The 20,082-nt window shown below is 49.6% G+C and overlaps 9 protein-coding genes across 9 annotated transcripts; 4 read left to right on the forward strand and 5 right to left on the reverse strand.

Moving 5' to 3' along the window:
• Positions 1-19: 19 nt before the first annotated feature.
• On the forward strand, positions 20-1,455 carry PNP1 (purine-nucleoside phosphorylase; the record flags this gene model as incomplete). The annotated part of the gene is made up of 6 exons (XM_076632345.1): positions 20-293; positions 357-604; positions 716-877; positions 961-1,071; positions 1,134-1,286; positions 1,366-1,455. 6 exons carry the CDS (start codon positions 20-22, stop codon positions 1,453-1,455), a joined length of 1,038 nt encoding a protein of 345 aa, XP_076487685.1.
• A 364-nt stretch (positions 1,456-1,819) lies between these two features.
• On the reverse strand, positions 1,820-3,267 carry JCM6883_002510 (uncharacterized protein; the record flags this gene model as incomplete). The annotated part of the gene is made up of 2 exons (XM_076632346.1): positions 1,820-2,790; positions 2,853-3,267. The coding sequence occupies 2 exons, from the start codon at positions 3,265-3,267 to the stop codon at positions 1,820-1,822; spliced, it is 1,386 nt and encodes a 461-aa protein (XP_076487686.1).
• Positions 3,268-3,807: 540 nt separating this feature from the next.
• JCM6883_002511 (DUF6533 domain-containing protein) lies at positions 3,808-5,934 on the reverse strand (the record flags this gene model as incomplete). The annotated part of the gene is made up of 9 exons (XM_076632347.1): positions 3,808-4,541; positions 4,612-4,790; positions 4,858-4,954; positions 5,011-5,072; positions 5,154-5,222; positions 5,288-5,342; positions 5,416-5,480; positions 5,552-5,631; positions 5,776-5,934. 9 exons carry the CDS (start codon positions 5,932-5,934, stop codon positions 3,808-3,810), a joined length of 1,500 nt encoding a protein of 499 aa, XP_076487687.1.
• A 601-nt stretch (positions 5,935-6,535) lies between these two features.
• JCM6883_002512 (ribonuclease H2 subunit C family protein) lies at positions 6,536-7,651 on the forward strand (the record flags this gene model as incomplete). The annotated part of the gene is made up of 1 exon (XM_076632348.1): positions 6,536-7,651. The coding sequence occupies one exon, from the start codon at positions 6,536-6,538 to the stop codon at positions 7,649-7,651; it is 1,116 nt and encodes a 371-aa protein (XP_076487688.1).
• A 694-nt stretch (positions 7,652-8,345) lies between these two features.
• JCM6883_002513 (uncharacterized protein) lies at positions 8,346-10,003 on the reverse strand (the record flags this gene model as incomplete). Its single annotated transcript, XM_076632349.1, has 2 exons — positions 8,346-9,690; positions 9,846-10,003. The coding sequence occupies 2 exons, from the start codon at positions 10,001-10,003 to the stop codon at positions 8,346-8,348; spliced, it is 1,503 nt and encodes a 500-aa protein (XP_076487689.1).
• Positions 10,004-10,159: 156 nt separating this feature from the next.
• On the forward strand, positions 10,160-12,152 carry JCM6883_002514 (uncharacterized protein; the record flags this gene model as incomplete). Its single annotated transcript, XM_076632350.1, has 7 exons — positions 10,160-10,253; positions 10,321-10,404; positions 10,449-10,552; positions 10,624-11,365; positions 11,464-11,767; positions 11,854-11,951; positions 12,049-12,152. The coding sequence occupies 7 exons, from the start codon at positions 10,160-10,162 to the stop codon at positions 12,150-12,152; spliced, it is 1,530 nt and encodes a 509-aa protein (XP_076487690.1).
• A 382-nt stretch (positions 12,153-12,534) lies between these two features.
• Positions 12,535-16,337, reverse strand: JCM6883_002515 (uncharacterized protein; the record flags this gene model as incomplete). Its single annotated transcript, XM_076632351.1, has 15 exons — positions 12,535-12,743; positions 12,824-13,042; positions 13,130-13,259; positions 13,326-13,573; positions 13,651-13,793; positions 13,869-14,220; positions 14,300-14,755; positions 14,822-14,934; positions 15,009-15,129; positions 15,192-15,269; positions 15,339-15,384; positions 15,468-15,552; positions 15,628-15,712; positions 15,789-16,056; positions 16,176-16,337. The coding sequence occupies 15 exons, from the start codon at positions 16,335-16,337 to the stop codon at positions 12,535-12,537; spliced, it is 2,715 nt and encodes a 904-aa protein (XP_076487691.1).
• Positions 16,338-16,647: 310 nt separating this feature from the next.
• JCM6883_002516 (uncharacterized protein) lies at positions 16,648-18,142 on the forward strand (the record flags this gene model as incomplete). Its single annotated transcript, XM_076632352.1, has 6 exons — positions 16,648-17,028; positions 17,110-17,190; positions 17,274-17,358; positions 17,424-17,440; positions 17,505-17,924; positions 18,023-18,142. 6 exons carry the CDS (start codon positions 16,648-16,650, stop codon positions 18,140-18,142), a joined length of 1,104 nt encoding a protein of 367 aa, XP_076487692.1.
• Positions 18,143-18,401: 259 nt separating this feature from the next.
• On the reverse strand, positions 18,402-20,047 carry JCM6883_002517 (uncharacterized protein; the record flags this gene model as incomplete). The annotated part of the gene is made up of 6 exons (XM_076632353.1): positions 18,402-18,704; positions 18,796-19,082; positions 19,166-19,528; positions 19,605-19,738; positions 19,808-19,984; positions 20,040-20,047. 6 exons carry the CDS (start codon positions 20,045-20,047, stop codon positions 18,402-18,404), a joined length of 1,272 nt encoding a protein of 423 aa, XP_076487693.1.
• Between the last annotated feature and the right edge of the window lie 35 nt (positions 20,048-20,082).

The following is a 20,082-nucleotide window of genomic DNA, read 5'->3' on the forward strand; positions in this document are numbered from 1 at the left end:
CCTCCTCACGCTTCAAAACATGTCCAAACCTCAACTTCCCATCATCGCCGATCTCTCCGCCTTGCCTCGAATCCCCGATCCAGTCCCATCCCCTTCCAACGAACCCTCTCTCGATGATCTGACTCTACAATTCACTCAAGCACTCTCGGATATCCGTTCGAAGCTCCCGAAAGAGTTACAGAACCCCAAAGTAGGGATCGTATGTGGGAGTGGGTTACAAGGTTTAGCCGAGATCTTACAGGATCGAATCGAAGTTCCCTACAACGAGATCACTGGATTCGGAGAGTCTACTGGTGAGTTCACTCCAGTCCTCATCAGTGATTATAGCTATAGCTGATGAGAATGGGTTGAACCAGTTCGTGGTCATCAATCCTGTCTCTCGTTCGGTTTCCTCGGTCCCTCTCGAACTCCCGTCGTCGCACAATTAGGTCGTTTCCACGCCTACGAAGGGTTCCCTCTCCATCAAGTAGTCTATCCAATCAGGATCATGAAACTGTTGGGATGTAAAGCATCGATCATTACGAACGCCGCGGGAGGGTTAAACGAACAGAATAAAGTTGGAACAATTTTGACAATTTTGGACCATATCTCTTTACCTTCTATGGTACGTTCCCCACTCCTTGCTCCCTTGTTCCTCTCTCCTCGGAGCTCTCGCTGGGTGTGCGCTCGCTTAGGAAGAGGAAGAACTGACAGAGAGAAAGAGGAATGAAAATAGACTTCAATGAACCCCTTAATTGGACAAAATCGAGAAACTCTAGGACCCAGGTTCCCCCCAATGTCAGACGCGTACGATTTCGAACTCCGTAAACAAGCTTTTCGATCCGCTCGTGAATTAGGGTTCGAGAAGGGTGTACTCAAGGAAGGAGTTTACGCTTGGGTCAGCTCTTTCATCCTTTCATCTCTCTGTTCCGTTCTCCCTCTTGGGACTGGAGACTGATGGCAAGGTCAAAGAGGTGATAGGTAGCTGGACCTACGTATGAAACGAAAGCAGAACAACGGTTCTTGAGAGCGGCAGGAGCAGATGCCGTTGGAATGTCGACGGTTCCAGAAGTTATCGCGGCTCGTCATGCCGTACGTCTCTTCCTCCTTTAGCTCGCTTTCCGCGGTGCGCTAAGGTTTCAGGAGACTTACAGGGTATGAAAGTACTCGTCTTGAGTTTAATCACGAATATCGTCGTGGCAACTCCTTATCGTTCCGCTGAAGACGCCGTCGATGCCGAGGTCAATGGGACTACGAAGGAGGGGGAAGAGGAGGAGAAGGAGGATGAAGTAGCGAATCACCAGGAGGTACGAATTCTCTCTCTCTTTCCCAGGTCGTGTCGTTGCGAACGAGAACTGACGATCTGAAGAACTCCAATTCGTACAGGTTCTGGACGCATCGGCAAAGAGAGCGGATGATATGAGAGCGTTGGTAGAGAAGATTATCGAGAAATCATATGGAGGAGAGGCGAAGTGAAGTAGAGAAGTAGAGAATAGAGAATAGATGAGGTTTGCGTTTTCGTATCGAAGGTTTCGGTTTCTTGGTTTCTTTTTGTTGCAACAACGCATTAGTCTCTTGCATCTCTACTGTTATGTGCTCCGCAATGACTCGACGAGAGGCATTCAGAGAGACGCGCGGAATCAGGGAAGAAAAGTCTCCGTCGTCCTGACTCTTTAAACAGACCTCGGGTATCTCTCGCTCTCACAGTCCAATGCTTATCAGTAAATCTGTGAATGAACAGCGACAAAAAATGCTTCGCAATAGATTAACCCTGCCCTTTTCCCCCCTTCGCCTCCCATCGAATTCTCCTCCTCTTTCGTGTAAAACCTCCTCTTTTCGCTCAAACGTTCCCCATCTCGACATCCCTGACGAATCTCCACCAACTAGTCCTAAAACCCCTCTCCTTCGTTCCCCTTTCCTCACTCTCATCGACCGTAACGTTCTCAACTCCCGCTTTCCTAGGTAATTCCATGAATTTCTTCAATAATACTTCATTCGTAGTTCTTCCTCCCCTTCCTTCCCCATCTGCTGCATCTCCTTCCTCAACGTCGTCAGAATCGGAAGCCAATACATCTTGATCATCTTCTTCTTCTACTTCGTCGAGTGAGAGTTGCTTGAAAGTTTGTTCAAATCGGAAATGATGAATCTTCTTCCAACCCCATCTAGTCGCCGCATTATCCTTGTTACCCTCGAGGAGTGAAGTCATCGTGGCGAGTAACGAAGGGATCGCGATTGGATAGAGCGAGAGGTGTAGGTATGGCGGAGGAGTGAATTTCGACCATTTCGAGGTTGAGGTTGAAGTTGATTTCGAGAGAGAGGAAGGAGTGGAAGAGGGGTAAGGAGAGGAGGAGGGAGAAGGAGGTGGAAGTAGTAGTTCTGAACCGACGAGATCGAGTGCCGCAGCGTCCCAATACAAGCCGAGAATTCTCAAATTCGAAAGGGAGAGATGAGGAGGATCCGGAGGGACTTCTGAGTCCGTTTCTCCGGAGTCGAAGGAAGAGTTGGAGGGGGAGAAGAGCAAGTTCCAGGCTTGATGATCGACTGAAATCGCCTTCAACTGACCCTTGATCATCTTCAAGAACGCTTGAATCGATTTACTCGATTGATCTTGACTACCGACGAAACAGAGGAGGTTTTGAAGCGTTGGGAACGAGGCGAGTTGGAGAGGGAGGGAATTGAGACGGAACGAATTGAATCGGAGATCGAGGGATTTCAAGTTGGGGTAGAGAGCGAGGGAGGGGTAGGGAGAGGAGTAGGTGAAAGGTTCGGAGGAGATAAAAGTACATTGTCGTGCCGAGAAGGACCTCAAATCTAACGAGCTTGATCGTCAGCAACGAAAGAAAGAGAAGGAAGGAAGGAAAAGGGGAGCTAACTTGGAGTAACGACCTGATCAAACCTCAACCTATCGACATGTTCAACCGACAATTCCTCCAATCCTTCACACATACCGACCAATTTCGTCAACCTCTCTTCATCCTCCCCCCAAAGTGTCAATTCCAACGATCTCAACAATTTCGAAATCCCTTCCAATCCACTTCCTACTCCCAACACGACGTCCAATAACGGTTGAAGTTCTTTCGAATGGTAGATCGCGACTCGTCCGTCGTCGAGGAGGAGACGTTGTGCGACGATTCGCCACGAAGAACAGACGAGCGCGATCGAGGTAAGAGTACGGGAACGAGAGACGCGGGAGAGTGGATCGAGAGGGTCGACGGGAGGGACAGAGAGAGTCAGGATGTGAGAGACTAGCTCCGGTGGGAGGGTGTGCAACCCAGAGAACGTCGTCATCCGAGATCGAAGAGGGGGAGGGAGGTTTTCGAGTGCTGGAGAGCGCTGAGTGGGTTGGAGTTGGTCGTAGAGTTCGATGGGATACTATAGAGGGTCTTTGAGCTCTCTTCTCGGAGTTCTACGTTGTTGCGACGGAAGAGTGATGAGTTGGAGATCAAGAGCAAGTTTCCCTCTCTTTCTTCCTCTTCACTCTCTCTACCAAATCGATACAAGCTCCGAGACCTCCTTCGAAGCTCCGAGCTAGCAGCTCCGTAGATCTCTCCCGAAAGAATCTGTCCTCTCCTTGCTCGGCTCTCAAGAAACCAACTTCGCACGAACTGACGCTCCCCGATCAGACTCGATAGAGATAAGGAATGTATACCAAGCACGAATCCAGGAGAGGAAAAAGGAGTGTGAGGGGTAGTAATAACCAATGCGAGAAACGAGTGGTGAGGGGGAGTAGTAAAAACAAGCAACAAACAATTCTGAACGATTGGACGAGTTTTCAATAGGAGAGAAGCGGAAGATCAGGAGAGATCAATCGGGAGTAGAGAGAGAGAGCTAAGCTTGTTCCGGCTTGGAGGAACCTTGAGCTTCAGAAGGGGAGGGATCCGAGTCTAAATTTTCGATTTCTTCTTCCAATCCACCTCCGGTAACTTCCCTCTGATGCTGACGTTGAGGACGTTGAGGACTTCCTCCTCCTTGTTGGGTGATTTCGAAAGTGACGTTACTAACTTTCGAACTAACCGACCTCTTATCCTCTTCGTCGTCGTCTTCATTCAAAGTAGTTTCCGATAAATCCCTCTCCATCTCAATCCCCAATCCTACTCCGACTACATTCGTAGAACAAGCCGATTCGACATCCCCCAGAGTCTTGTCGAATTTCTCATCCAATTCATCTTCCAGTTCGTCGTCGTCTGAAATAGTCGGTTGACGTCCTCTCGTTGGAGGTCTCGATCCCGGTCCGCCTCCTCCTAATCTCTGACCGTCCCTAGTTCCCGGTCTAGTTCTATTCCCAGTAGTAGGTCTACCTCCAGTTCCACCATATTGAATCGAAACGATCGCCGGACCTTGACCACCACCAATCGTATTCACCGCGAAATTGTGATTATTATTCGATGCGTACGTTCCAGGATTGAACCCAGTGTGACGAGGGTTCGAAGTAGAGGAGAGAGTAGTGTTCGCGGGTGAATGTTGATGACGGAATTTACGGAGGAGTAAACGGTTCGACATGATGAATTGTAAGGCGATTGCGGCGGGAGAATTGAAATTGTGCAAGTTCGAGTTTGTCGTTTCTAATCTCCCAGCTCCTCTTGAACAGTCAGCTTAGGGTGAGGAGGAAGAAGAGAGGGAGAGAGGACGGACGAGCGGAAAGAATGACGGAAACGAGGTTAACGAGAGTCGAAACTGAAATGTACCAAATCCCATCTCGAACGAACGCTTTGAAGACGGGCATTCGTTTCGAACCGACCATTCGGGCAGTGATTGAGTGGTAGATCGCGAAGGAGAGGACGAGCAAGTTGAACAGGAAAGGAGCCGCCCAGCTATAGAGGAAGAGAGGTCAGTTTTGAGGGGGAGGAAAGAGAGCAGAGGAAGGGGTTTCGAACGCACAAGACGATAGAAGGAGCAATCGATTTCCCACGTTTCCGATCGACGATACATCCTTGGAAGTTGAGGTATTGTTCAACGTCGGGTTCAAAGTCCAGATCTGAGCGCAGAGGATTCAGTCACGATGAGCTTGGACCGGTGAGAGATTGAGCTCACAAGTGAACTGAGATGCAGTGGCACTCATCGTCGCTACGAGAGCGAGTAGACAACCAGCGAAACTACTCAGGGAACGAGAAGAACAGGAATCAGTCAGTTTTCGTTTCTCAGCGTTCAAGGCGAGAGAGGAGGAGAAAGCTCACATGCCGAGGAGCTGACGATCACGTCCATAGAGCTTCCAGACGTGGAGAGCAAAGATCGTACCACAGACACTGTCGACAATACAGTGAGTCTAGCGTTCTACTTATTGCGAGAAAGAAGAGAGCACGAAACTCACGTCGAGACGAAAGTGTTGACGAAGGGACTGAACCAGAAGAAGTGTTCGCAGAAATCTAAGGTGTGAGTGAGAGTCCGAGTCAGTCATACGAACAGAGGGGTGGAGAAAGAGAAAGGAAGACAAGTCACGAGTCGAAACATCGGAAACGACGAGAGACATGTTTAGGATCTGAAGGACGAGGGACGCATATCGGCTACGAGTAGATCTCGATCAGTCAGCTCTAAGAGCGAGAGTGGAAGAGATACTTGAGGGAGATAGACTCACTTGAAGAGGAAAACGTTTTTCAGATAAGTCCAACCCTTGATCTTCCAAACGAACCTATATTCCGACGGGAACGTCGAGATCTATCGCTCCACGCATCCTAGCGTCAGCACAGTCCTGTATCCCGCTCAGCAGAACTCGCGGGAGCCCGTTCCGAAGTTGAATGATGCAAAACTCCAAATCTCTTTTTTCTTCGCGGAGAACGGACTCGGAGGAGAGGAACTCACGACATCCCATATCATCATAGCCGTCATCACAACCGTATAATCGTTTTGAGCCGTGAGATCATGCTTGAATTGTTGAATCCCAGGAATCGGAGGTGGAGAAAGAAGGAAGAGAGGCATTCCTCCGGAGGGAGCGCCACCGGGAGGTGATTCGAGAGCCATGACCGGTCGAGCAAGGAGGGTGATGAGAACGAGTGAATAAAGTGAGTGAGGAGAGAAGAGGAGGGGAGGAAGAGAGAGAGAGAGAGAAGAAGTTCTGAGAGCTCTCGCTGGACTTTCTTGCAGGACGCTTCTTTCATTCAACTCATTCATCTCGTTCGCCGCAACAGAGTCATTCTCTGCGTTCGCTGTAGACACTCGACTCGCACGTCAATCACGCGAGAAGCGGAGGAGGCACGAAACTCTGATGGACAAAGCTCGCTGAATGCAGTCGTTTTCCTTGCCGAAACTATGGGTTTTACAGTCTAATCCCCTTCATTGAAGGCAGAAGAACGACGCCTTCAAGGAGAGCTGCTCAACTCGCCTCTGGAAGTCACTTGGAGATGCCGACAGAAGCTGCGAAGTGAGCTCTCAAGGAATTTCTTCTCTCTCTTCTCTTTTCGATGACCCCTCCTCGACACGTCTTTTCTACCTCGAAAGGCCTACTGCGCCTCTCTATCTCCCTCAGCCCTCTCAGTAGCCGAAGCAACACGTGAATCCTTCGTGTTTCGACGCGACTATCCTCTCTTCTTCTCTCTTCTCTCTCTTCACCTACTCGTCAGCGATGCCCCTCGCACCCCAAACCGTCCTTTCGCTTTCTTCCACTCCGCTCCCCACCGTCTCCTCGATTTCCCTCCTCCCTTGTTCGCTCCTCTTCGATGGACCCGCTCCAATCTCGACCTACTTCCACCCACGTCCTTACGAGCCCCCTACCTCCTCCTCCGCTGGCGACTCGACAGAAGGAGAGAACAAAGACCAGGAGGAAGGACTTCATCGACAAGTCGCGTTTCGGGGGAGGAGACTCGTTTCGACCTACCTGAGTCTCCCTCGAGGTTACAAAGGATTAGTCTACTCTACGAAAGCTGCTGTACCGCCTATCAGTTCGACACGGAAAAGGGAGGAGGAGGAAGAGGAGGAGAGGAATGAAAAGAATCGATTAATGAGGGAAGAACGAGCTAAGAAGAGAGCTAAACTATCCACTGCTACTGCTACGGAGGAAGAGGGACAAGGAGAAGGAGGAGGAGGAGAAGGGAATGGGGATGGGGGTATGAGGAGAAGTCCGAGGAAAGCGGCGAGGGAAGCGAGAGAGAGGGCGGTCAAGGCTGCGAAGGAGAAAGCGAGGAAGAAGGTGGTGAAGAAGTTCAGCCTGGACTCTGATGAGGAGGACGATGAAGAAGAGAAGAAAATTGAAGAGGGAGAAGCGCAACAGGTAGGAGTGGGTGAGGAGGAGAAGAAAATGGAAATTGAAGAATCGACAATTTCAACTTCAACGACGGAAGTTCTCGCCGAAGAAGGATCTCTCGACATCGTAACGACAACTACTCCAGAGCTTACCACCGAAGCTGCCCTAGTCGTCACTCCGGAAGAACCCGACCCCTCTTCCACTGCAATTTCGAATCCTCCTCTTCTTTCGCGCACTTCCACCTCTCTCTCGACGCACCTCCACCTCCCCACAACTCCTACCGCTTCTTCTTCCTCTCTCACCTCTTTCGACCTCTCTTCGCAATCGATTCAGTTAGCGAAAGACGAGAAACTCATCACTCCCGTTTCGACATTCGACAAGATCGAAGTCTGGAACCCTGATTTCATGGTCCCTGGTGGGAAAGTCGAAGAGAACGATGAAGTAGCGAGAACGGTCAAGGAATGGATTGGGTTAGCGAACAAGGTGAGTTGCGTTTGAGGTCTTCAGTTTTGGAGAGAACGTGAGCTCATAGAACCGTGTACTTCTTCGCTCTTACAGATCCATGCTTATTGAGCTTACGAGCTCCCGAGACTTACCTTACCTTTTGATGCTTCAACTGCGTTTCAAGCTTCTCGCGATCTTCGCTTGCTTCGATATTCCTCCTGAAATGTTGTCATTCTATCGTTCTCCTCTAACCCTCTTCATCGTCTTGCTCTCTCGAGACCACGCAGAGAGTGTAAGATAAACGAAGTAGACAGGAAAGCAAGGTTGGTTTCAACAGCAAACAAGGAAAATTGAAAATACGGAAAGACGAAAAACGGAAAACGACAAGATTGAACGGAAACAACTACGAAAGTACGATTAACGAAAGAAGGGGTCAAGGGGTAGAGTACGAAGAAAAGTTGGTATAGGGAACAGGAACGAAATCGATCGGGTCGATTTGGGGAGAGAAGGAGGGAAAGGATGTAATAGTGCGAAAAGGTAATCGACAATCTGAGGTGTATAGAGGGTATAGAAGTCGTAGTCGTGTGGTGTCATAGGAATCGGGAGGGAGAAGCGACATAATAACAGAGGGAATTGGCGAGTGTCTGTGAGGCGATTCGAGATCGAAGTGAAGAAATCGAACGGGTTCGGGAAGTCGTGAGAGCGAGGTCGTCCGAGATTGAGAGAGAAAGAGAAAGCGGGAGGAGGATTAGCAGATGATACAAGAGCAACACCCTGCTTTCCCTGCGTCTTTCATCTCCTGATCGGTTTCTCGTTTCGACTGATTCTGCTTCTCTTTCTCCTGCACGACGCCTCCTCCTCCAGTGGCTGCCGCCTGTTGTCCAGAAGTTTGCGTTGTCGCTGTCGTCGGTCCTTGATTCGAAACAGCCGCAGAAGTCCCGTTTTCCGAAATATCGCCAGTCTTCTCCTCTTCCCGTCTCTGCCCGTCTTCATTCGCTCTCTCTCGATCCTCCTGCTCCTCCCTTCTCCTCCTCATCTCGAACCTCCCCAAACTCAAAGGACTCCCATCCCTCCCCCACTCATCAACCACTCCCTCCTCTAAACCTTCCCCTCTCTCAATCAATTTCCTCAACCTCTCCGCCTCGAGTCGTTTAGCGACCGTGGGAATGATCCGATCTTCTTCGGTACCGTAATGAGTTAATTCACCTTTTGAATTCTTATAGATGAGGGGTTTGAACGAATTCGGGGAGGAGGAGGAAGAGATTACGAGGGATTCCGAGAGTAATTCCGGCGAATTGGGGGAGGGTTTCGAGGAGGAAGAGCTGGGAACAGGGAGGGGTTGGAATGCCTCCGGGGGTAAGGAAGAGAGATCATAGGAAGAGAATTCTCGAGTCGTTGACATTGATTTTCTCCGAACCGGAGGAGTCGTTGAGGAAGAACCTTTCTTGGAACGGTGGTTGATGGAAGAGGGCGAGGGGGTGTAATTCGTACGGTTCGAATAAGGTTTACGGGATGGAGTCGTTGTTGTTGAATACGAATTCGATGAAGAGGAGGAGGGTTTATTGAGTGATTGTACTCGTTTACGAGAATCGGGAGTATTCGTCGACAGAGATCTTGGTTTACGAGGTGTAGGAGTAGTTGAAGGGAAGTTCCGAGAAGAAGAAGAAGAAGGATTGGGGGGAGAAGAATTTCCACCAGCGATCTGTAAAGTTTCCCATTGTTCCTCCCTCTCTTCTCCTCCCTCAAACCCACCGTTGCTTGAGGTATTACTATTCCCTCTAATCATTCCACTCGAACTAACCGGTATCCTCGAAGTCGAAGTCGAGTTACTGAGAGATAAAGATTGATTACTTGAAATACTTCCACTCCTCTCTAACTTCTTCTGTTTCTTCGTTGTCGTAACGGTGGAGATCTCTGGTGATGGACTCCTACTACTAGTTGACGAGTTCAATCGAGGGATGAGACTACGTTGAGTTTGAGTGGGAGAAGTAGGAGAAAGAGCTGAATTCGGTGAAAGAGGAGCTTGGAATGTATCGAGTAAGAGGGTTTGATGTGATTTCTTCGTATGAAGTTGTTGTGGTGTTACTTGCATCCTAAATACATACACACGGCGGGAGTGAGTACGATCTCAGGAGGAAGGATAGAGTTCAGGGGTTAGAGAGTCGAGAGAGAGGGGTTCGCGAGAGGTTGAATGACCCGTCCCTCCCTCCCTTTCTCAACACAGGCGCAGAGGAGGCAAGAGACGAACCTGACGAGATCTTCCAGGTCATCCGTATAATCCCTCTCGTGATCCTGTAACAATAAACCCTTTGGACTTTGTTGAGCGAGGAGGAGGAACTGTTCATTCTCTTCTTCTTCTTCTGTTCCTGATTGCGTAAAGGGTGGTGATACCGCCGTAGCAGTCATTTCTCTTTCGAATGACGCGTTCGAAGTGGGCGTAAGACGAGAGGATAGGGTAGAGAGAGGGGAAAAGAGATGAGAAGAGAAACGCGGACGGGAAAACGTCACTCGGTTCGTTCTTCTTCTCACTCTCACTTCGATCAGAATCGACTACGACTCAGTATGACAGCAGCAGAACAGGAAGAGAATGCAAGATTCTCGATCTTGAGGATTAAAAGGAAACGTACTACGAATCAACTCCCTTTGGACGCTCTCGGTACAGTTTTCCCTTCTACTCTCCTCTCGATGTAGCTAACTGAGAGTGAGCGCATGGGAGTGAGTAGTTATTGAACAACCTGAACCGAGTCAGAAGAGGAGGAAAGCGACTCATGTACCATCTTCCGTTCCAACTCCTTCAACTTCTCGAGGTCAGCTCTCTCTCTCTCTCTCTTTCTGATTCTCTTGAGTGTAGCTGACGACAAGCTGGGTGTGAGCGAGGGAGTAGGGATCTTCCGTTTCGCGGAAACCGTTTCGATCGATTCATTCGACGACGAATCGAAAACTCGTAAAGTCAAAGTAAACTTCCCTCTCTCCCTCTCCTCTTCCTTTCTTCCCGTTACTCACTCTCCCTGGTTCCCCGTGAATAGGATCGAATCGAATCCTTCTTGACTCGTCCATCACCGAGTCCGGCCGTCTCGAACCTTCAACAGCGAGAGCAACGACCTCTCGCGCGAATCCCTTCCTCTGCTTCACTGCGACAATCCCAAACTCCTTCGACTTCCCGACCTTCAACTCCGACAACTGGGACAACGAGGAGTGGAAGGAAATTACCTTCCTCTAGCGCGGGACTACTGCCTGGGCCTGGGAATCAATCACCTAGGATAGGTTCTCCTCTTCCGAACGCAACATCTTCCTTCCCTGCCCCTGCCCCGAATGCGATGGAGCAGACTAGTCAGTTGCAGAGGAAAAGAACTCGATATCGAATCGTACCCGACTCTACTCCTACACTTCCTACGACGAACGAAAACGATGATTTCGAGAAATCGCTTTATTTTCAAGACGTTGAAGAAGACCTCGAAACTCGACGCGGTCTACGACCTCCCCGCGTCTTATCCCGTTCCGAGCTCCAACTGAAATTGGATCGAAAGGTTCGGGTTGAGGCACAACTCGAAAGGGAGAGAATCGAACAGGAAGAAACCAGGAAGAAAGGGAGTGCGATCGGGGGAAGAGGGAGGACGAGGATTTATGATGCGATTGCTGAAGATGATGATCAAGAGGATGGGAGGAGTAGAGGGAAGAAAAAAATGAGGAGGGAAAGTAAAGTGAAGAGGCAGGAGGAGGAAGGGATGATGGAGAATTTTGGGGAAATGTTGAAAGAATACCTTACTCGTACGTCTCACCTCACTCTTGCCCTGAGCCTGCCCGTGTGCCTTTCTGCTGACGCTTCGAATTGCCCGCCTTTCGAACTGGTTTACAAAACTCGATAGTTCAAGATTCCACTGAACGCTCTCTCCCACCCCTCCATCCACCTCCTGGGACTCATCCCCTCGACGCCCTCGACGGCAACACCTCCTCATTAGAAGACGAGGACTCGGCAACTGAAGAATCCTCCTCCGAATTCGTCTACGATATCTATTATCGTGATCTTCGTCCTTCCGCACCCGTCTCTACCTCTAATCCTACTTCCCTTTCCGCCACACAAGAATCATCCGAGACGGGAACGAACAGTGGAGGAGGAGGTAATGGGTTCGATGTGAGTAGTCTCGACGGATTGAAACGAATCGGAGAATTGTTCGTCCCTCTCTCTCTCTTTCCCATCCCTTGCGCGAGTCGCTTTCGCGGAGGACATACTGATGTAGGTAGACTCTGACAAACAGAGCCGGTTTGGAAGACGACGAAGACCTCCTCGATTCCGGAGCTGGGCTTGGAGATTCGGAGGAGGAAGAAGAAGATAACGCAGATCAGGATTCGAACGGTCAGTCTCCCACCCATCTCTATCAGTTTCTGTTCGCAACCGACACAGAAAAGGGGAGCAAAGGTACTGATAGGGAGTTTGGGGATCGATTGAGTAGAGGAGAATGATTATAGGAATGATTATCCGGATGAAGAGAGCGAAGATGAGGATCGATGGAGTGATGACGGACAAGATGATGATGACGACGACGACGATTACTGAGCACCGGGTGTTGGCATGAATTCGTAATGGGAGCGACGAGCGGTTTTTGTTCCTTAACGAGCTCTCTCAACCCGGGAAATCGAGATTCATACAGTATTCAAACTTGCGGCTGATGCGATGTTACCGCTCGCGAGCGGACAAATCGACTCTTAGGAGAAGAAATGGAAGGGGTCAACTGGAGAAAGATCACAGAGAAGAGAGCGAGCACCCATCGAAATCAAGGAAAAGAAACGTTCGAAAGTTTTCATTTTTCTTTCTCTCTCTCTCTCTCTCTCTCTCTCTCAATCTCTCGGCGCAATCCTCTTCGTTCAGCAAATTTCGTTCGGGTTCTTCGATTCGATACAAAACCCCGTCCGCTCAGACAGTGAGACTAATTCTGTCTCTATCGCACCTTCATCCATCTCCCACTACAATACGCACAACATCCAACTGCTCCCAACATCTCATTAACCCTCTCCACCATCTCCTCACTTTCTCCTCGTCCCTGTCCTATCCCGCTCATTGTCACGCTAGACAAAGCTTTCCTATGACATTCGGAACAAGTCCTCACGTCGACTTTCCTGATCACTTCTAAAGTGATTGAACATCTCTCTATTCGTCACCCTCCCACTTGATCAGCACGCCACTCCTTCCTTCTGAGAAGAGGGAACGAAACAGGCGAAGGAACGTACCCCAAACATGACCCCTCTCGAGACAAGTCCCCGTTCGAACGTTCCCAAACGGAATGAAAGCGGAACAAGCTGGACATGGCGATGAAGAAGTCTCAAAGATCGTCGTTAGGGCTTCTGGATCCTGCAGCGGTTCGTCGAATTCTGCGTCGTTCGAGGGAGGAGGGGGCGGAAGAGCGGAGGAAGCGAGCAGGAGTCGAGTGAGATATTGTTTTTCGATTTCTATCACGCTCACCCGTCCCAAGGAGAGAGTTAGTCCCAGAGAGATGGAGAGGGAGAGAGTGGGAAAGATGGGAGAGAAGTGCTAACCGGATAACCCTTGAGTTCTACTCAAGATTTTCGCAAATTTCCCAATCACCCCTCTGATCAATTCTCTCTCGATCGTCGTCTTCAACCTCTCGATTCTTGGTTTGAGGGTCTTCGGGAGGTCTCCCTGAATCTATTCGGTGTTGTCCCTTCAGCAACTTTATCTCGAAGGGAGGGATAGAAGGAAGCCGAGACGAACGGATAATCTTTGAACGAGAACGAGTTTCTTCCTCAACGTTTCCAACTCGTTTCCATACAGGGATGTCTTCACCCTCGTGTCGATCGATTCGACCTCCCTCTCTTCAGCGATAGTGAGAGCTTGTAAAGGCGAGGGAGAAGGCTGGGAAAGAATCTCGACGAGGGAGGAAACGAATTCTTCTGAATCGATATACAGGGAGAGGGAGTCGAGGAGCGGGAGGAGGGAGCAATGAGGCGGGGAATGGATCGCTGCAAGCACAGAGGGGGGAGTCAGCTCATCTTTCATTAGAAAGGGAGAGAAAGGGAGAGAAAGGGAAGGAAGTTACAGTTCGTCTCCTCCTTCAAGGCGCGATCGATATGACCCAGGAGTTCTTGAGGAGTTGGTTGTGTACCGGTGAGAGAAACGATCGCGAAATGAGTCTTGACAGTCGAAGGCGGATGATACTCGAATAAATCTGGTCTTTCACTCCTACATTCGACCCGAAGTTCCACTTCAATCAGCTTCTCTACACTGTGAAGTGTTCAAGAGTTCAGGTGGGCGTACTCAAAGACGAATCCATACTCTTCCCCTCCCGCGCTCAGCGAACCGACTAACGGAACGACTCCCAAAACTCTCGGTCCTTGATTCTTCGTTAATCTCTTACTAGAAGTAGCTCCTCTCCTCGTAGTAGGCTCCACCACCGATTTGGGTTCCCCTTCTTCTGGATCATCAGATTGGGAGATCGTCGAGGGTTTGAGGATCAGTTGGGAGAAGATTTGACGAGATGCTCGAGTGAGGTCGAGATCGGGTGAAAGAGAGGAGGAAGTAGAGGAACTGGTCGTGAAAGAGAGACGGTAGATGAGTCCGGAGGAGAGATGGATCGATAAAGTTTTCGATTGAGAGGAGTAGATCAACCCTGAATCGAGAAAAACGAACGTCTCAGATTTTCATTCTCTCTTTCTCGAGAGGAAAAGAGAGACAATGGAGAGACGAACCTGAACAAGTCGAATAATTCGTACTACCCGCCCATAGCCCATCTCCATTCCCGTTCCCATTTCCTTCTTCCGGGGGAGGTAATTCCAGTTCAATCTCCTGATTTTCCTCAACACTCAACCCTTTCGACGTTCGGGAGAGAGTAACGATATTGACCGTTCCCACCTTCGTATACGCCAATTTGATTCCCTCCTCCCCCTCCGCGTTGATCCAGCAGAACTGACTAACCATCCTTCGATCTTTCTCCCCGAAAACTTCCAAACATCGAGAGTCTTCCACTTTGACCTCCAATACCGCTCTCTCTCGTTCTTCTACTGGTTTCATCTCGACATCTCCTCCTCCTCCTTCTTCTTCTCCTGCTATGGGTTGAGAGGAAATAGTCGAGAGGAGGGATTGAGTAATCGTTTGAACCCAAACTCGTCCGTCGGAATCTGAAATCGCTAGATTCGTTTCGAAACCTACTCCGTTGATATTCCTCCCTCGTCAGTATTCTCCAACTCAAGAGATCAGATAAAGGGACTCACCTCCTCCGTCGGGGCTCGTCGTCCACTTTGACCATTCGATCAAGTTTATCCAGTTGACGTTCTTACTCGCAGGCCTGAATCGACTCAGACAGTGCGTTCGGCTTTTCGCATACCTACTCCAGCTCGTCTCTAACCAATCAGACACGGAAAAGGCGGGAGAGATGGAAGAGAGGAGAGAGTGACTAACCGCCATAAACTAATTTCACCGCTCCTATGCCCGACGGCCAGGATCGATCCATCCATTCCCATAGTGCTCTTCTCACCATCTCCATTTGTAGGTGTAGGTAGAGGTCCGGACCAGGCGATCGCTACTCATTCAATCGAGTTCAGTTTCGCGAAGGAGAATGAGAAGAGAGGAAATGTGACGAACAAACAGCTTGAGCTCGATTAATCAGATACGCGAATTGTCTACGTACGGTCGAATCCGTCACTTTGACATTCGGGAGATCTACTCTCTTTCTCCGTATCAGCTCGATTCTCAAACTGGAGAGAGAGACAGAGAGAGAGGGGAGCTCACTCGGGTTGATCAGATCGTTGGCGATTTTCGAAGTGATATCAAATGTCTACCCACACACGAACCTTTTCGTGAGCTGGGCCGAGACAGAGACAGAGAAGGGAGCAGGAGAAAGAGTGACAGGAGACTGACCTCTGCCCATTCCCCCTTCCTCGCATCTTTCCCCGGTTCCCATATCCAAACTTCACAATTCGTATTCAACGTTGCCAAAGCACACCTGATCATTCGTTACTTTCTGTTCAGCTCCTGGTGTTCGCTGTTGTACTGAGCTGAGAGAGGAAGAAAGACGAACCCTCCGAGACTCGCGATTCCAGAAGGAGAGAAACTAGCAGATTTCCAAGTCAGGTCGACTTGTCCTACCGTGGAGATTTCCGCATCTAAACTCATCCCTCATACATCGACCTAGTCAGCAAACGAAGTAAAGGAGAGAGGGTGAGGGAGAAGGGGACTGACCGTCTAACCAGTCGGACCATTTCAATTGATTTTTTTTATCCTTACTAATCTTCAAGAACGTCTTTTCGAACCCCCAATTCTGGAATCGTGATCGTGGTTTCTTTATTGTTGTTGCTGCTGCTGCTGCTGTGGAGGAAAGAGGATCGGGGAGTTCGTCGTTTGAAGGTTCGGATTCTTGTCGAGCTTTCCCTTTACCCTTTCCTTTCGATTTACTCTTCCCTTTCGAGGAGCTTGACGAGTCTGGGATTGGGACTGGTAGAGTCGGAGTCTGCGGACCATTCAACCGTGCAGGAGTTCAGTCAGTCAACAAACCCCCTTCCTCTTCCCTCCGGCTCCTCCTCTCCGTAGACAGCTAGAGCGAGAGGGAACGGGTGATAGGCGACGTACGAGTAGATGTATCTCATCCCTCGTAGCGATCGCGTATTGTCCATCTTGGTTCCTCACGAGGGAGGAAGGTGAACCCGTTAAAGGAGAGTAAGGAACCGTCGAGGAACCATAGATCACTGGGTCCGTCGCTGGTGAGGGAGGGGAGGTAGGTATGAAGGGCATTGATGAGAGTATTCGTGGAAAGTAAGACGGGAGGCCGTCAAGACGAGAAGATGAGGAAACTGTCTCATCATTATTTTTTGGAGAGGGAAATCGATTTGCTCTCAGCTCCTCTCCTTCCCGTTCTTCTTACTTTCTTTACTCTATAGATTCTCAGTCTTCACAAGTACCTCAACGCTACATCCCAAGTGAGCGTTCGATCTTTCTTCTTTCTCCCCCACTCTGCCCCGGATTCTTCTTCCTCTCACCTTCCTTCTCCCTCTCCCTTACTGATCCCATTCGATCTCCCTCCTCCAGAGAACCTCTTTCCAGAATGCCGATCAACGTCGCCGTCATCGGATTCGGCATGTCCGCCACAGTGTTCCATCTCCCCTTCCTCTTCTCCCTCCCTTCCCATTTCAACGTTCACACGATCGTCGAACGCTCAGCTACCTCTACTTCCTCGAAAGCCCGCGACGCTTTCCCTCACCTGAACTTGAACGTCGTGAATACTCTCGAGGAAGCGTTGGAGATTGAAGAGATTGAAGCGGTTTGGGTATTGAGTATTAACGATACTCATTACGACTACGCGAAGAAGTGTCTGGAGAAGGGAAAACATGTCGTCGTAGAGAAACCGGTGACGCCGACTAGTGGAGAGGCGGAGGAATTGGCGAAGTTGGCAGAGGAGAAGAATCTCGTTCTTGCCGTTTATCAAGTAAGTTCCGTGTTTCTCGAGCGAGCGAGATTGGATAAGGAGGCAAGGATAGCTGATAGAGAGATGGATGAGGACGATTAGAATAGGAGATGGGACGCAGATTTCTTGACGATCAAGAAGATGATTGACGAGGGAACTTTTGGAGAATTATCGGAATTCCAAGTGAGCTCTTCTTCTCTGCTCGTCCACTCGCTCGAGAGTGCGTTGTACAAGAGAGTGTTCACTTACACGTTGAATGTGTGTAGTCGAATTTCGATCGATTCAGGAATGAAGCGGCCGTGACGAAGGTTTGGAAAGAGAAAGATTTACCCGGTTCGGGATTAGCTTACGGTCAGCTGCTCTTTTTCCTCCCTCTCTCATAGATCTCATCACTGATAATCCCGTATTGTTGCTAGATCTCGGTTCCCATCTCGTGTGTTCTCCTCGTCCTTCTCCGTCGTTTTTTCTTTCGCACTGACTCTGCCTCATTCCCTCAGGTCGATCAACTTCTTTCCCTCTTCGGTCCTCCCCACTCCATCACAGCGCACCTCTCGAACTCTCGCTTGATCGGTAACCCCTCCGTTCCCGACTCGTTCCGAATCCTCCTCCATTACCCTCCCTCCCCTTCTACTCCTTCCCGTTCTTTGCCTCTCACCGCAATCGCTCAATCCTCAAGTCTCTCTTTAATGAATCCTCAACAAAGGTTCCTCGTAAAGGGGACGGAGGCATGTTATTTGAAACATGGATTAGATCCCCAAGAAGATTCGTTGAAAAAGGGAGGGAAAGAAGCGATTGAGAGTGAGAGTTTCGGGAAAGAAAGGGAGGAAATGTGGGGTACTCTTTGGACTAAAGAAGGGGAGAGGAAAGTGGAGAGTGAGAAGGGTGAATATAGGAAATGGTTTGAAAATGTTGCCGAAGTGAGTTTCCCTTCTCTCTCTCTCTCTCTCTGTTTGAATTCGTGAAGATGAGAGAGGATGCTGATGCGATTGTGTGATGTGATGTGATGGGGAAATAGGCGATTGAATCAGGGGATAGAGAGAAATTGATTGTGAAACCTGAACAGGCGGCTTTGACGATTAAATTGATTGAATTGGCGATTCAGTCGAGTAAGGAAGGGAGGACGATTGAGCTCTAGGAATGCAGCCATCGAAGGAAGTTATGTATAGAGTAGAGATCGAACGAGACCAAGAGAAATCAAAGGCATAGAGAAAATGAATGAAAAGTAACTTGGAATAGACAGATTTTTCTCACGGGACCCTCAACTTTTTGTCAAGCTTCTCATTGGGCAGAAGAGAGAGTGAGTGACACTCGAGTGTACGCTCGATGTGGTAGGAAAAAACCCCAAGTGCTTGCAAATCACTATCGTAAGTTGTCATTACTCTTTCTTCTTCGGCTCAATCAATCTTCGTTTTCTTCTCCCCATCCCCACTTCCCTCTCCACTTCCTCCCGCAACTTGTGGTTGATCCTCAGCTTTCCTCTTCCCCTTCCCTTCACTCTCCAGCGTCGTCGTCGCAGTAGTAGTAGTAGTTGTCGGTTTCTTCTTCTTCTTCACGAGTGAATTCAAATCGTTCACTGGAGCTGTTGACGATGAGGAGGAGGAAGAGGTGGTTCCGGTTGCTTGGCGGAGGAATTGTTCGAGGGCGAGATCGGAGGCTGAAGGGGCGGGTGCCGTAGGGACAGTTTTCAAATCTTCAATCTGCTCAATTATTTCGCCTCTTGTTCAGCTCGCTCGAATTCCCACGAACGACACCAGCGAGAGAGACCCATCGTATGAGATGAGAGCTCACCTTGTTCTCGACATCCCCAATCAATTCCCTCAAATCGGCCATCTCTTTCTTCTCCTTCTCAGTCCTTTCCCCTTCCTCTTTCCTCTCGAATTCTTCCAACCTCAAAAATAAAACTCCTTTCGCCTTTTCAGCATGAGAGACGGCACGACCGATTTGGTTAGGAAGGAATTCGAGCGCGAGGGCGATCAACATGTGTTGTTCTGATAATTGACGGTCCGTTCGAGATCGGAGAGAAGTGAGGAGAGAGAGGGAGGAAGAGTATTCAGAGACGGCGAGTTCGAATTGTTCTGCAGTAAATCACATATCGATCTCATCAGTCTCCGCTCGACAAGGAGAAGGGAGAAGGGAGAGGAAGGGAGGGACGACTAACCAGATTCTACCGCGACATCCCCCAAAAGTTTCTGCACCTCTGCCAATTTCTCCCTCTTGTCCCCTCTCTCCTTCTCCTTCTCCTCAATTTTCACCTTCTCCCCCTCGGTATCTTTATCGAGTTGAGAGATTTCTCGTTCGATTCGTTCGAGGTAGAGTTCAATGATTCGTCGTGCCATATCGAGCATTTGGAACGAAGCTTCGAAATCATCTTCTTTCTCCTCCTCTCCCTCCTCCTCTCCCTCTCCTTCTCCCTCCTCTTCGTCTCCCTCCTCTTCTTCGTCATCATCTCCACTGAAATGGAACGCAGCGGAATTCGATGGTCCAGCCGTCGCATTCCCCGTAGCGTTCGAATTCGCTGAATCTGCGTGTAGCGGTCGTTCGATACTATCAGTCCTCTTTCTTTCCAAGCGACAGATCCAAACCGAAGTCGCACACACCTGTAGGAGCACCAGTAGGAACTGAGTTCCCACCAAGTACAGCCGATTGTTCAATCGCGTTCCCTAACAACGCTTTCCCATACAGGATCAACGCGTCTACGTTCTCGATCGACATTTCTCCATTCTTTTCAGTCCTATCATCTCTCTCTACGCGGTTAGTCGCGTCTCGCTGGGGAGAGAATGAAGGGAGGAAGGAAACGTACAGAGCTTCAACGGCATAAGAGAGGGATTCGGACGCTTGGGAGTACTTTGAGAGCGCGAAGAATCGTATCCCTTGAGCGAGATGATCCTCCGTTGAGGTCGAGGTCGAGGTGGAAGTCGAAGTTGAGGTTGAGGGAGGTACTTCGACAGCGGGTGAATCGCGAGGAGTTGGGAGTGAACTAGTCACGCTGGGAAAGTCAATAAGGATAGCAGAGCAGGGGGAAGTTAGCTTACTCTGCCATGATGTTTGAGGGTGGGAAGGAAGAGAAGTTCGGAA

Source organism: Sporobolomyces salmoneus, assembly GCF_050403485.1.
Source record: "Sporobolomyces salmoneus JCM6883 DNA, S_salmoneus_JCM6883_v1_ctg25, whole genome shotgun sequence".
Classification (NCBI taxonomy): domain Eukaryota; kingdom Fungi; phylum Basidiomycota; class Microbotryomycetes; order Sporidiobolales; family Sporidiobolaceae; genus Sporobolomyces; species Sporobolomyces salmoneus.